At 42.6% G+C, this 16551-nt stretch overlaps 1 protein-coding gene across 4 annotated transcripts in view; it reads right to left on the minus strand.

Moving 5' to 3' along the window:
* CCSER1 (coiled-coil serine rich protein 1) overlaps positions 1–16551 on the minus strand; it is a 715014-nt gene that overhangs the window by 17517 nt on the left and 680946 nt on the right. The window contains exon 11 of one of the 4 annotated variants that reach the window (XM_081876749.1): positions 4615–4631. The exons of the other annotated variants lie outside the window; for them this stretch is intronic. Coding sequence (XP_081732875.1) covers positions 4630–4631 — 2 coding nt within the window. The 3' untranslated portion in view covers positions 4615–4629. Of the gene's footprint in view, positions 1–4614; positions 4632–16551 lie in introns of those variants that run through there. 4 annotated transcript variants of the gene reach the window in all.

The raw sequence follows: 16551 nt of genomic DNA on the forward strand, positions 1-16551 counted from the left end.
TCTTTTCAGGACCAGCATTTCTTTGATAAAAGGTGCTTGACACTGACATTTTGCCAAAATTGAAATGTGATGTGAATTTAGGAGTTCTCCATCAGGTGAATCACTCGGGGAATTTTGCAGGAAGCCTAAAGAATTTGAATAAGGCCAGTAAAAATTTCTCTGGGCAGTTCTGTTGCACACTAATTTGATCCCATGTTTCCACCAAAGTGGAATTCAAAGAGTATTAAAGGTATTTTGATTATTATTGTTTTTAGTTGAGAACTGTGCTGGGACATTTGTGAAGTGCAAAAGTTGGTACAATAATTAAGTTCTGATCCACACATTAGTCCAAGAGGTGCATATCAGGTTCATTTGCATTGGCATTTCAAAGATTGACTTCTTCAAGCATCCCTAATGCAGCAAATACATATTTTTAGCTGGCAAGCAACTCCAAAAAAGCACCTTGGGGACATATGCAGTGTGGTTAGAGTTCTTAAGCAAGTTTCCATTTGCTTTTCATGAACTCATTTTGTGGCCCTCATACACGGTTATTAGTATATTTTTAGTAGGACTAAATATATTTAGCAAATTGATCTGGTCCATTTGTAGCATACACCCAAGTGGCAAAGCTTGCACTTTAATTTCATTTTGAGCTTTGGTTGACGCTGTATGGTGCTTCTTGCAATAGCAAAGTCAGCCTTTAATGTACTGTTAACATGCTTAGATGCTTAGAGCCAAAGGGTTTGGGAAAGATATTACAACCACAACAAATTCTTGTATTTATATTCATTACGATTTAGTGTACTGCATGTACATAAAATATTCCATGTTTATAGGGAACTCTCACATGTTGCCTACCTGCCTAACTGCTTTGCAGCCCTGCAGAAGCCATTGACTAATCTACTGTAATGTCCTGGAACATTCATAAACATTCTAATTTCTGGAAGTTGATTCTTCAGTCATAAAGTGTTCACTCAGGGGAATTAACAGTAGAGCTGCACACCAGTTCTGATCAAATCCCAGATCACAAACTGAATAGGGCTGATTTGGGTCAATCCAGGAGGTCCTATTATTGTACCTTTCCCAGAATTGTTTGAGTCAGAAAATGAAGAAGAATCCATTGCTATGAGGACAGCAGTGCTTTAGGTTTAGAAAGAAGTTTGCAGCACTTGTTTGCAGCCTCTCCATTTTGTCTGTCCGTCCACATTTGCTTTTTCTAAAGCTAAACCACTTTTTGTAGCAGAACGTTCCTGAAATTGCAAATCAGTTAGTTGTGACTTAACTCTTCAGCAAAACCTAGCTTAATACATGGGCTGAAAACATGCTACCATTAATGTAATGAATACATTAAATGCATTTTAAACGGTCTACTGCAAGTTGTTGTTGTTGTGTTAAAGACCATTTGTCTAGTCTGTGTGCTTAAGAGCATACAGCTTTGACAATGGCAATTGCAATCAAGCTAGTAAAGAGCCATCATTTGTGTTGAGATGCTTCTGCTAAGCAAAACTGCTTTCACCTTCAAGGGCATAGTGGAATATTGCCATAGAGACCATCTATTTTTAGACGTAACTACTGAGGAGCCCCCTTGTGCTTTGTACTTCCTATTTTGTATTTATTATGGATAAATATCGCCTTAATTTTTGTGGACATATACAGTTTGCGGCATAGGAGTTGTGCAAAGTGGGGTCATTTCCTGTTCATTGCTTTACATTAATGAACTGGGAGATCCATCAGGTGACAGTTGTACCCAAACCTGAGGTTTCCTGGCTCAGAGTCCACAATACCTTACGTTGAGACACAGAAATACTGCAACATCAATTATATTATTTGGTCTTAGAGATGATATGACTATATTGCTCAAATCTGGGCAGCAACCAAGTGCTGAATGCAGAGACACACTCTACAGCAGTGGTGTCCAAACTTATTTCAAAGAGGGCCAGATTTGATGAAGTGAAGGGCCGTGAGGGCTGACCAAAGAGCTTTTTTTATGATTGAAGTTGTAGAGCTTTTTTTAGGGTTGACGTTTTTCAGCTTTTTTAGGGTTGAAGTTGTTGAGGGGTTTTTTAGGATTTTACCCCAGGAAATGTACTGCCACAGGGACTGGATTAAACTGACCAGTGGGTTGGATTAGACCCCCGAAACAGACTTTGGACATGGTTGTAGGCTGTCCTGATAAATGGTTGGGGCACTGGATCTTTGCCAAACCAGCAACTTCCAATTTCCAAGTGGAACAGTTGGATTTGAACAGTTCTGGTTCATCTTCTCCAAGCTTGGCGTGATGATGCTCAAAGAGATATTTTTTTTGGTCAAAGCTCTATGACAGGGGTCAGCATTTTTTTCAGCTGTCCACTGTCCCTCAGACCTTGTGGGGGAAGCCGGACTATATTTTGGAAAGAAAAAAAAATGAACAAATTCCTATGCCCCACAAATAACCCTGAGATGCATTTTAAATAAAAGGACACATTCTACTCATGTAAAAACACCCTGATTCCTGGACCATCCGCAGGCCGGATTTAGAAGGTGATTGGGTCAGATCTGGCCCCCGGGCCTTAGTTTGCCTACCCATGCTCTATGATTTGCCAGGAAGATCAGTCAGCCTCAAAGTACTAAATGGGTGCCTATCCCTCTGACCTGGCACATTGTAAGCTGGTGATCTGGGAAGCTAAAGGGTGGCAAGAGACAGCTGGCACAGAGAGCCCTCAGTAAAGCTGTTTCCTAGTGTTCATAGCCAAAACCTTCACCTGGACCCACTGGCAATTCCTGAAGGACAACTCCTCCAATTTATCCTTTGTTCGTGTGTAATTGAAATCACGTGGCTCACTCCTTGTATGAATGAACTGGATCAGGCATCAGAGCTCATTCTCTGAATAGTGCCACATCCTCGTTTATGGAAAGCACACCCATGAGAAGGTCACCAGGCACTTTCATTGCTGAGTTTGGGGCACTAGGAGTAAGGCTGTTCTTTATTTTTCAGGGCATTTTCATGAAGTATTGGACTCTGAAACATGTTGTTTAATCATTAGTTATATACAGTTTTTGTTGCTGTTTCTATATATTATTTAAGAGGTGTATTTATTTGAAATTTATGGCTGCTCACATTTTTGTTTTAGCATTTTCTGCTGTATTTAACAACCTGCTCCTGTAGTTCTAGATTTATTTTATTGTTGCATTTTATTTTTATTTTGCTTGTGTTATTCTTCATTGCTTTTATAATGTTTAAGTTTAAAAGTGGGATGCACATTCCCTAAACAAGTATAGTTATGCACACATATGGTGCAGTAGATGTCAGAAATTTGGACAGCGCTGAAAATACCAGACGACTTTTGTGAATGTTCAAAAACTCATAGAGATGCATTCCCAAATGATGACACCTTCCTTAGTATTGTTGCTGGCATTCCACAGCATATGCCTGGAACATGGGGAATACATATCTATTTCAAGACATTCCTCAAAGTTATTGGGGATTGGCAGCACTTACATGTGAATGTCTACATTTATCAACTTGTGTACGTTCTCTGCAACACACACACACACACACACACACACACACACACACACACTGCTATAACTAGCATCTTTTTTGATCAGACTCCTAAGTTAGATGCCAGTCCCAGCATTCAGCGTTGATCAGAACATTCTACCTGAAACTAATTTCTGAACTTAGAAGGCTGCACATGCACGAGGAGACTGCTTTTGTTCCTAATTTATGGTCCATTCAGCTTGCATAATAGTTATGTGTTGTTTCATGGTGGCTAGCGAAGCTCTCCGCAATCTACACAATAAAATGTAATGATCTACTCTTTCCACTGCCTGTTTCTCCACCAAGCCAAGAGTACCAAGGGAGCCAATAATAAATGATCCACACGAACTGAAATGTTAGGGAAGAGCTCAGGAAAGTTATTTTCACATTTTGTTCACCAAATAGAGCTATGACTTGTGTTAAATGCCAGCTGTGAGGTATGATTGGTCTGAATACCAAGAGAGCATAAGAGATTCATGCGCTAATGAATCAAATCCTCCCATTATAATATAATGTGTCCCCCCCCTTTCTTTTTAACATGCCTCTCTTCAGCATTTTCCTCTTTTAATCATCTATAGCTCTTCCCTGCTCACATCTCACTCTCAGTCGAGACAAATATCTTCAAAGAATAGGCAATTTTCATAGCCATTAGCAACACCCAGAGTACAACTGCTGTAGCTGTTATTTTTCTATTATTGTAAAAGGGATTTAGATTAGTTACACCTTGAAATGTGTGCCCTCACTTACGTTCCAGGAAACAAGATTTGCAACTTATTTTTCTACTGATATCAAACCTTATTCTTGGTCAGTTGATATATGTATTATATCCTCTGCTTTCGGATGCTGAGATCCTCCTTGACTTTGACTAAATTTGGGCTATATTTATACAGATGCTTTTGTTTTTTTAAAGAGATATGTTTATGGTTAATACTAGTGTTCTTGCAGTGTAGAATCATATAATGATTCTTTCCCCTTAAATAGGCCTGAATGAAAAGAAAGCCATACACATAGGATTAAGGCTGTAATCCCATACACACCTACCCTCTGAACTCAGTGAGACTTACATCTTTGGGATGGAGATGGAATTCAGTTCAGTTTGTATTTAAAGATGAGCACAGCTAATTCATACTTTCTGAAACAATAATCGAACCACAGCACCAGCATCCTTAAAAATTAACATTTCTCCAAATTTGCAGTGCAGTTTTCCACAAAAATCCACATATTATGGCAAGGTGTACATATAAATGCACGTTAGTGAAAATAACATGCAATTCATCATATTAGGGGAAATTGCTTGCAAAAATGTGTGTATTTGTCAAAATTGCATACAAATATGTGATTATTAGGATAGATTCATACTAGAATGCTGTTGAGTTTTCAGGAGGATTTTTTTTAATGGCAAATTGCTGCAAAAATGTGAAGAACTGAGTTTAAGACTGCAGAAACAAAAAACTGGGAGAACCAAAATGGACAGGTTCTTCCATCCAGTGATCTGAGTAGACGTTTATATGACTGCAGTGTAAATCATTTGCCGGCTCAGTTCAGAAAGCATCAAGCCTCACTTAGCAGGAGAGATCAGCTCAATCTAATCAACTTTTTAACATAATAGATGTCGTTAATAACTTTTGCCTTTACAAATCATGCCACTTGCCTTGTGGACAGCTTCAGCATTTGGGATACTGAGCTTAACTGAGCTGTCCAGAAGACTTTAAGCCTTAGCATCTGGCCATGATGCTAATTTGTAAGTTGCCATCCACATGAGTCTAAATGTGATTTACATAATAACAACTAAAAATAAGCTTCTGAAACAGTCAAAAAAAGGACAACTAGAGATAGGTTTGAAAACAATAAGCACCTAAGGCAGATAGACCTTTTAACCCAGCTGGGAAAGCTTGTTGAATCAGAAATATTTCTGGAAAGTACAAACAGAGAGCACATGTCATGTCTCTACAGGGATCCTGTTCCACAGAACAGGGGCAGATACACTGAAAGACTTCTACACTGGTAGAATCACAGAATGATTTGTTGGCAGGGATAGTACTTTCAGCAGTAACTTGTGCTCACCGTTGAGGCAGGAATATTGGGGCACTTCTTTGTTGGTGTCACTGAGCAGTTCTGATCAGAGGGACACCTACACTCATACAAACGTCCCATGTTGGGCAAAAGATTCCTGGGTTGGACTATAACAACAACAACAACAAAAACAACAACAATTTATTTGTACCCCGCCCATCTGGCCGGGTCTTTCCAGCCAGTCTGGGCGGCTGCCAACAAAGATTTAAAACACATTAAAATGTCACACATTAAAATCTTCCCGGAACAGGGCTGCCTTCAGATGTCTTCTCAATGTCAGGTAGTTGTTTATCTCTGGGTGGGAGGGCGCTCCACAGGGAGGGTGCCACTACCAAGAAGGCCCTCTGCCTGGTTCCCTGTAGCTTTGCTTCTCGTAGTGAGGGAAGGTCCTTGTGGTCCCTTCCTACTCTTATGATTCTATGAAACCCCCCACTCAGAGCTGCTGGTCGGGGGGGGGGGTTGGATTTCTCTGTCTGACATACTTTGGATTAAATAATCAAGTTTATTCAAACTATTTCCAAACTGAACTTAGTTTGCCCATCAAAATGGCAATGTTGTGCTGGCATATATACAGGTGGGTGAGACAATGTCAGTGCAATGATAGGAGAGTTTGTGCTAAATAGTGATAAATGTGTTGTTGTTGTTTTTTAAACAGTCTTCCTTCCTCCTTCCCCAAGCTGGGCAAGTGCTAATCATTGGGAAGGAGGTAGGAGGTAGAAGAGCTCTAGGACCCTGTCAAAGCCCTCAAGCCACTTCCCAAAGCCTGCCCGTCTTAAGATGGCACTGCAAGGGCTGAACGGAGGGTGTCAAATGACCTCATACAGGGTTGTATATGACCAAGTTCCACTCCTGTCAGTGAGGAGGCAGATGAGAGGGCCAGAGGGCTCCAAGGATTGGCTATGGGCCCCTATTTGGGGCCCATAGGGGGCCCTTTACTTTACCTAAAAAAGGTAAAGTAAAGAACCCCTGGACTGTTAAGTCCAGTCAAAGGTGACTATGGGGTTGTGGCGCTCATCTCGCTTTCAGGCCAAGGGAGCTGGTGTTTGTCCGCAGACAGCTTTCTGGGTCATGTGGCCAGCATGACTAAACCACTTCTGGAACACCGTGACAGAAACCAGAGAGTGCAGAAACGCTGTTTACCTTCCTGCCACAGCAGTACCTATTAATCTACTTGCACTGGCATGCTTTTGAACTGCTAGGTTGGCAGGAGCTGGGACAGAGCAACGGGAGCTCACCCTGTCACGGGGATTCGAACTACCGACCTTCTGATCAGCAAGCCCAAGAGGCTCAGTGGTTTAGACCACAGCGCTACACCTATGTGTGCATGTGGAGATTGGCACGTGCCCCACAATACTGATCCCCTGACACTCACTCTTAGTGTGTCAGTTGTTCATACTAAACAAGGAATAAGTTTAGTCACAATATTTAATCATGAAATATAACAGAAACAATGGATAAATGAGCCCATAAATAAGAGAATGGCAGCAAGGAGAGTCCATGTGGTGTGGTGGTTAGAGTGCTGGATTAGGATGTAGCAGGCCTGGGTTCAAATCCTCACTCACCCATGTAGCTCACTGAGTGAAATTGGGACAGTCAGGATCTCTTAGCCTAACCTATATCACAAAGTTGTTTTGATGATTAAAGGACAGGATACAAGCATAATAATAAATAACATTAAAATATGGGAGTTGGGAGGGGGAAGGTTTTGTAAACTATCATTGATCAGCTTTAAAAACCACAATCCATATATTCCGAAGGAAGTATATTCATCTGATGAATATACCTGCTGCAACAACAACCAGAAGGCAAATGATATGAAAGTCTACAGATAAATGTGCTGATTGACTGCTTCAAAACTAAGGGATTGGGGGAATGACAAATTCTATCATCTACCCAAAATATATCTATAAAAGCCTCTTTTGCTGTTTACTTAAAACACACAAATGCTCACTCACACACATCCTTCTGCTTAAGGGGAGAATAGGAAAGCAATACTCAGTCAGCGCTGACAGCAGAGACTCTAACAAATGGCAGTGGTCTTTCTTGTCAACACAGATCTCGCTTGCAACAGGGAGATAAAGTTCTGCTCAGAAACCTGAAGCACCAGCTGCAAAAGAGATATAAGCTGCCAGGCTGTGTCTCGACAGAGGACGGAGGGAGGAAATTGAATCCGCTGTACTTTGTGACAAACAAGCGCACCACCATTAACTAATGACATGGCAGATAAAATAAATGGAGGTGCTAACTGTAATGTGTTTGGGATCTGAAAATAAGCTGTTAGGATTAGGGAGGGGAGGTGTCAGGACTTGACTCTGCAATAGGTCTTGAGTGAGTTTCCTGAAGGATGTTGTGGACGCAGGTCACATCCACCCCATTCGTTTAAAGCACTCCTACGCCCCTTTAACAGCCATGGAGAATCCAGGGGACTGTAGTATGTTAAGGAGGCTGGGAACTGTAGTTCTGTGATACTGGCACCTTTAGCAAACTACAATTCTCAGGACTCTCTGGGGGAAGTAATGACTGTTAAAGTGGTATAAGAGTGCTTTAAATGGATGGTGTGGTTGTGGAAAATGTCGATCATTTTTCCTACCTGGGCAGTTATCTTTCCACAAGGGCCGACACTGATGCCGAAATCCAGCATTGCCTGAGCTCTGCGAGTGCGGCTTTTTCCTGACTGAAGTGCAGAGTGTTTGAGGACCAGGACATTCGCAGGGAAACCAAAATGCTTCTTTACAAAGCTATTGTACTACCAACCTTACTGTATGCTTGTGAAACATGGACCCACTTATAAACGCCATCTCCAACTCCTCAAAAGATTCCATCAACGGTGTCTCCAAAAAATTTTACACATCACTTGGGAAGACAGGCAAACTAATGTCTGTGTACTGGAAGAAGCAAAGATCACCAGTGTTGAAGTGATGATTCTTCAACATCAACTTTGATGGACTGGTCATGTTGTGCGGATGCCCAATTATCGGCTTCCAAAGCAACTACTCTATTCTGAACTTAAAAATAGAATAGAAAGTGTAATGCTGGTGGTCAACAAAAGAGGTTTAAGGACTGTCTCAAGTCAAATCTAAAAAAAATAGTATAAACACCGACAACTGGGAAACACTGGCCTGAGAGCTTCAGCTGGAGAACAGCCTTCCCTAAAGGTGCCATGGACTTTGAAGACACTCAAACTCAGGACGAAAGGGAGAAACTTGCTAAGAGGAAGGCAGGTGCTTTAAATGGAGTGCTTTAAATGGATGGTGTGGTTGTGAGCATAGAAAGCCAACTCGTACCAGTTCAGAATGAATGTCCATTTAGCTCAATATTGTCTACTCTGTCCAGCAGCAGCTCTCTAGGGTCACAGGCATAAAGGATGAGTTCCCATGACTTGATGGTTTGAACTGGAGAGTCTAAGGATCAAATCTGGGATCTACTGCATTGGACGTTCTGCAGTGAGATGTAGCTCATCAATCTTGGGAAGAGGACCAAGAAGAAAGGCACCCAGAGCATGATCAAGCTAGTCCTGTTGCCACTAGCCACCATCCTCTCCTCCAGAGACAGGAGAACAAGGAGAAGGTCCTCTGAACAGAGGCAAGGCAATGTGAGTTGCTTTGGCTCAGGCCTCTGGAAGATTTCTACCACCGCTGAGGTTTTAGGATTTAACCCGCTGCACCAAGGTAGAGCATCCGACCGTAAAGCATCCCTGCATAAGAAAAGACCACCCTCAGACAGCACGGCCCCTGGCTGAACTACTGTTGAATCTTGAATATAAGAAGCCCTTAAGACGCCAAATGACATAAAAGAAGCAGTTGCTTTTGGCTATGCAGATCAACACATTAAGTTTTAATTGGTTTAATTTAGTGAACTGCTAAAATTACTGTAAACATGCCTTGTGCTTTCTTGTCTTCTATCAAGATGTCAATTCCTTCATTACAAGCAAATGTAATATTCAGTTGACAGATACAGTGATTTGCATAGTATTAAATAAGAGCTGGTTCGAACCATAAGGTTCCCTGTTCTCTTTCTAAAATATCCGCTTTCTCTCTTCTTTCTTTTTGTCGCAGAATGCCAGTCAGACTTTCTCCTGCGCTTTCCTCCTCCCTCCACCACCACTGCCATAGATCAGTAGAAGATTCATCATACTCTTGAGTTCTATGAAGAAAGGAGGATGCTCTTTGTGAGCTAATATATTTTACTGGTTGAGCACTGAAGATGGTACAGGCAGGCCATTAAAGTTACCCGGGGGCTTCTTAAGGGGAGATAATAGCCAGCTACTCTTATCTCAGGCTGACAGAAACATGGCACACCAAGGAATGACACAATTCATACAAGTCTGTTTGTGCAAAGGCAGGGGGATTGCATGAACACACAAAAGATGATGGGGGGGGGGGAGAGAGAAAGCTAAACTAAAGAAGACTGATTCTCAAGTTTTTCCTTTCTGTACAACTGCAAAGATTATTCCTTCCAGGATTCTCTGTAAGTCCTGGAGTGGACTTCGCTATCCTTAGCCCAGAGCATTCTGGAATCCTGGTCTAGATCAAGGAATGGACCTGCAATAGACACTGAACTTGGGGCATTTGTCGTAGGAAAAGTTGCTCCAGTTGTACAAAATATGAATGAGCTGTAAATGCCTGCTTTCTCTGAAAGAAGGCAATGGCTGATCTGGCAAGGCTGTTGTGAGAAGATTGTGCGTGTGTTGCTAATCATTATATAAATGCTCTGACATGTGGCCAAACATAGGAGCCAACTCCTAGGGGCTGAGGTCCCTTCGGCTTCCACAATAAAATATTTGCGTGCACAGGCGGAGTCCCCAGATCCTGAGCGGTCCCCCCCCCCCGTCATGTGGAATAATGACTCAAGACAACGTGCTATGGGATTAAATTGGCCACAACTTTATTAAATTTCAAATGTGGGTAGACCTTGGCTCAGGCATTGGGCGTTCTCCCTCCCCAGTCTCCAGCCGGGGACCTAGGGAGCATCAGGGTTATTCAGTGTTTGTGTGGGGGATGGGCCGGCTCTGGAGAATATATGTTCAAGCAGAGATAGCCGCCCCCGTTACGCCGCTGCTGCTGGGGAGAGCAATGACAACCTTTCGGCGTACGGTCAAAGCCTCCCTTCAGAAACCCCTTTAACGGGGAACCCTGGTATCGCCGCTGCAAGAGGAAGATGGACAAAAGGATTCCGCCCAAGGCCTGATACCGCCAAAGTTGTGACGTTTTGCTATGGGAAAGGCGAAACCTGCCAATGCAGGGAAATTCCTTTCCGGCCCTTTGACAGCGACCTTAACGTAGCAGCGCCCGCATACCTGTAAGAAAAGTTAACCTGAAAAATAAGGCATTAACTGAGGGTGGGTAGGGTGGGAGAAGCTCTGGAGCCAAGTGAGGATTCCCAGGTAAGATCATCCCTCTATTGTGTGGGCAGGTAATCCCTCCCCTACCTGGCCTGATCTCCTTGGCAACGCTTCCCCCAGGTGGGATTGGACAACTGACTGGGGTAGACGGAGACCTCCAGGTATCCCACCTGAGGGAAGGCAAAGCCAAGCCTATGCTGAATGGAGCCGCTCCAGATCCAGGGGCTGCGCGCGTCCACGCAAAGGTCACCCCCCGTTTTATGCGGGGAGCGGTCATTGCTGCCTCCCAAAGTGCAGAGGAAAGATAAGTGTGGATAAGTCCAAAATTGAGACACCATGTCAAAATGTTTCTATCTAGATCCCCATTTATCATTGCATTCTCCTCTTTAGGGAAAATTCTTTAGCTTTCCCTCCTGCTTTAATATTGTGCTACTGATATTTTAAACTGATTGCATTTTTTTCATTTTATGATACACCTGATAGTTAGTTGCCCTGAGGGTCCCATTAAGATGGAAAGTGCAGGATAAAAACGTGTTGTGTTTTGTTTTATAAATAAGATAGGTAGATAGAAAGGTACTTACTTTCATGCTCACTTCAGCCCCTGATTAGTTCCTGGATACTATCTGCCATCAGCATCTCAATACCACCAAGGGAACGTTATATCATTATAAATGGTTGGGAAGCTCAGTCCATATTGAAATGAATGGGGATTCTGCAAGAGCAGCTATTTGCAAACTGGAGCCTAGTTATTTTAGAGAATTGATATAAACTATGGGCATCGATTTCCTTATTTATTTTCTTTCTTTTCCTCCAGCACTGATAAGCTTCTATTATTTCACCACTTTGGCAGTTTTAGTAGTTTGAAAAAAAGTTCATTTTTAAATTTGCGTATGTTTGCCCATTGTATTTATTCTTTTGCTACTTTATGTTTATCCCTGCAGATTTTTATGTTAGACTATATATGTGCTAACATAAAAATGAGAAGACGAAAACATAAAACTGCCCCAAGAATTAACTGTAATGGGTTCAGGAGAATTCCTGAAGGAAGAGGACGAGTGGATTTTCCCCACGTTTCTTTTCTAAATAATAATTTGAAACTTTAAAACACAATTAACTGTGCAATAAGGGATATTTAGAGTACTGGATGGTTCAAGGAGAGGAATAGGCGTGCTAATACACAGTGTGTATAACAATTACAACAACATTAAAAAGAAACACACAGCATAAACCTGGTTCAATATTTAGGTCACATCTGCACTTAGAACAGTATCATTCCACTTTAAATAGCCACGGGTTCCCTCAAAGCATACTGGGAACTGTAATTTCTTTCAAAGGTTCTGAGAGGAGTTAAAAGACTGCTAGTTCCTCCCAAAGAGCTACAATTCCCAGAGTTCCCAGTTGTTAAACCAGTTGCAAACCAATTACAATCAGAACTAGAGTGGTTCCTAAAAGTATGTATCATAGGCCAGGGTACATCTTCAGCAAGTGATGAAAGTTCGATGATTATGGTGCCACACACACCTCTGCGGGGAAGGAATTCAACAGCCAACAGCTCCCCAAGCTTCTAAAGATGGAGGAACAACCAAGAGCTGCCCAGTGGTGATCTTAACACCTGGAAGGGTCTACATGGAAGGAGTCGGTCTTTCAGACATTTGGGGCCTACGTCGTTTAAGGGCTTAAAATACTACCTTGAGCAACTTCAGTTGGGCCCAGAAACAAACTAGTAACAATCAAATGTGTTACTTTATTACATGCAGAGAGGGTTTTTTACATTAGAGAAATTAGAAAATATTCTACCCTCGCTACCATTTGAAGTGGTACCAGAACCAACAGCAGTGTAGTGTGTAAGTTAAACCAAGGAGACCTGAGTTCAACTCCTCACTGAGCCACAAAGCTTGTTAGGTGACTGTAATGGTTCTAGGGGTTGCTCGTGCGTAAGCTGGTGCAAACACCTGGCTGGGTTGCCTGAGTGAACCTTTTCTGTCCGGACAGCCACTCACCCGTGGCTGTCTCAATAGCTGGCAGAATCCGTCAGTGGGCGTTTCTTAAACTTCTTCCAGCAAAGAAGCTCTTTGACGCCTAGTCTCCTCCTACTCTCTCTGCGCGAAAGCCTTCTGCGCAAGGAGGGCGTAGGCAGCGGAGGACCCCTACTCTCCCTGCTGGTCCCCGGCAAGGAATCATGGGACCACCTAGCCGCTTCCCTCATCTGCCCCCCTTCTCCACTGGTGCTACGCTGATTCTCTTCCCCAGAAGATGGGCTGCCTCTCCCAATCCCGGGACGCTCTCTGGAATCCCTCTGGATTTTGCTCTCTCCCTCCGGCACTGATGGCAGTTCCCTGACAGTGACCTTGAACCAATCACATTTCCATTGTGAGGATTAAATGGGGGAAACAGAACCATGCAAACAGCCCTGAGTTCCTTAGAGGCTAAATAACTGTCTGATTCATAATACATGAATCCTATCTCCCATCCTGAGTAAATATTAGACACCTCAGGGGGTGGGGCAGGAAGAGAATCCCACTGGCAAATGCTTTTAGGGCACAGATAGCACAGGGATATGTAGAAAATGTACAGCACCTAGTGGATAGTTTTTACCACTGTGCTCCGAAGTCATTTCACCAAAGAAATTCTCCTTCACTTCAAACTGTGCCTGTGGGTGGCTGGGGTGAGGGAAACACCCCTCTCTGCACAGCAATATTCTCTCTCTCTCTCTCTCTTTCTCTCTCATATGTCAGTGTATGTACCTGCTCTAAGTGTGGCAAACAAGGTCAACTGGATTGCCTTCTGGAAATGAACCTCAAGATCCTCAAGCTAGAAATTAGTAGTTTTTTTCAAGACAGATAAATGTGGCATTTTCTGCTCCAGGAGAAATCTTCCTCACTTTCCATACTCAACGAGGTCAAATCATCTACTGCAATACAGTAACCTTTCAAATAACATATGCACTAGCTTGCTTGACTGGACCGCCCACCTTTCTCAAGCATAGAAAAAAGACCAGAGAAAAGGTCAGTGTGTCATAAACATATCATGGAAAGTGCAAGAGTTGTGACAGCTAAATAAGAAACACCACCTTTATAAGAATACAGGTTCATATTGCACAATACTCAGAGTCAGGACACTTGATAGCATGGAACAGGTTTGTGGGCTTCAGTTTTATGTAGAGTGGCTGGGGCAACCCAGCCTGATGGGCGGGGTATAATAAAAATAATGTCCTACAACAACAAGGTAGGAGTTAATCCACATGTTATTATGCAAATAGAATGGGTTCATGGGTACAGAGGTGCAAAAGTGCCATGGACCAGTAAATGATGGTTTGTCCTCTCAGGTTTGAATCAGGAATCAGTTCTTCAGTGTTAAGGAACATAGGAATGTGCCTTATACTCATTGGTCCCTCTAGTTTATTGTGGCGACAGCTCTCCAGAGTTCCAGATGGATATTTCCTGTCCCGACTTCGAGATGTGAGGGATTGACCCTGGGACATTTTGCAATGCACTGAGCCCCAGCCCTTCCACTATTCCCTATGACAGTTGCTACCAGGTATCTTCCTTGCTCCTTCTACTATTAGGAGAACATTCTAACGTCAAGGCCAGAAAATGCAGCTTTAACTTTTCTGTTTACTACAGTAGTGACTGTTAATCTACTTCTGCTGACGGCTGCTCAGGTATCTCCTACCCTGCTGTTGCCTGTGGCCCAGGCAAAATGCAGTTCCTGGCACATGATTTTGGTCTTTAGGCCAGTTGTTGTGCAGATAGATGTCCAAATAGGTACTTGCCTCACCCTGCCATTGACATTCAGGCTGAAGAGTGTGACAGGAAGCGAGGATGGTTGGGCGTTCAACTAAAAAATGTAGTACATAAGAGAACGGGTGTGCTTCCTTAACTGCATTAGCCTGATGAGTTGGAAAAGGGTCCAGATGCACTTTGACAGATGTACATATAAATTACTCATAGCCATATCAGCACAGATGCTTTCCAAAACAGAATTTGAACTTTGGTTGTTTGACAGATAGGGGGAAAGGTATCATTATGGGACAATAAAACCATAATCAGTTTCTACTACTAGAAGTACACATATACTTAAAGTCTGTTCATATTCTATGAGTCTCCTATGGAAGTTTATCGGAAGAACAAGTATTTCATCTTGTAAAATATAACACAAATGCAGGTTTCAATGTGTACCTAGGAGGAATATGCTGTATCTGGAACATGTAGTAAAAACAACAACCTGTAAATGGTGAATGAGAAGTCTAGCAGTGAGCTAGTGGTATGTCAAGCCAACCTCTATGGGCATCTGCCATCCTCTTGTTTATCAGTTGACGACTTGTTAAGATAATTAGCTCACACTAATCACCCACCTGTGGAACACAGAAGCTGAACCTGGCCTATCCCATTTGAACAATTTTGTTTCGTGTATCATTAGAAAGAGCTCACAAGCTGTCGGGTAGCATACTTCAGTGCAGAAAAGGTACAAGCAAACACCTCTTTTAATAATGAAACCAAGTAAACACAATTTACAACCCCATAGAAACAGCCAATGCATTCCTGACTCATTTTATCGCATTATCTATGTACCTGACTGAAATCTTCATCTTTACAATGATCTGGCCCATCTTACAACCTTTGCAGAAGGATTAGTTTGTCAAAGTTAATGAACATGGGGAAATATGAAATAGAGGTGCTTGTCTCCTTTGAAGAAACAAATAGGTCATTAAGCCATTAAATATGGGAACAACACCTGGAGAGGGTGGATTAATGGTGGAGTTTTACAGCTTACCCTCTGATCACGTTCCACAGCGTTTCTGACAGTGTAAAAGAAAACACAACAGTCACCCAGCTCTCAGCCTAATAAACTAAACCACAGGACCCCTTTTCGAAAACATTGGTGTGTTGCCACCTTTCTGAAAGATGGAGCATCTAACAGATGCAGATCATAGAGAAATTGACAAGTGATGCTTTTTGCCCCAGCATGGAGATGTCGCTGTGGGGAAAGCTTTGCAGCTGTTGGTTTCTGCCTGTTAAAGACATCGATCAAAGAGAGGAAAGCACTGGCACGTGAACCAGATGTGGCCCATGAGGCCTCCCCATCTGGATTATATGCATCCCCTCCTCCCTGAATGGTAATTAGACTGGAAATCTTTCCTTTGGAGCCATGGGTCTAAGAGCAGTTGTGCTATACAAAGAAAGGAGATAGAAAAACTAAGCAAAGTTTATAATACAGTGGTAACTCAGGTTACAGACGCTTCAGGTTACAGACTCTGCTAACCCAGAAATTGTACCTCGGGTTAAGAACTTTGCTTCAGGATGAGAACAGAAATCGGGCTCCGGCGGCGTGGCGGCAGCAGGAGGCCTCATTAGCCTCCAGAACGGACCTCCAGAACGAATTAAGTACTTAACCCGAGGTACCACTGTACTTGGGAATAGAGTTGCCATAATATACAGTATGTCCTAAAGCTAATTTTGGTTTGAATTTGGGGTTCTTCTTTAGGACAAACTTATGAGGAATTTCCAGGAATTCAAAAAGATTGACAATAAGCACTCAGGCTGTCAGAAGGAAGCAGGCAATGTGATTAAAGGACAGGATCAGAGTGGATGTGGCTACATTCAAGAGCTCCACAATAATCAGCCACATCCTTCCAAAT

This window comes from Podarcis erhardii, assembly GCF_964252035.2.
Source record: "Podarcis erhardii genome assembly, chromosome: 9".
Classification (NCBI taxonomy): Eukaryota; Metazoa; Chordata; class Lepidosauria; order Squamata; family Lacertidae; genus Podarcis; species Podarcis erhardii.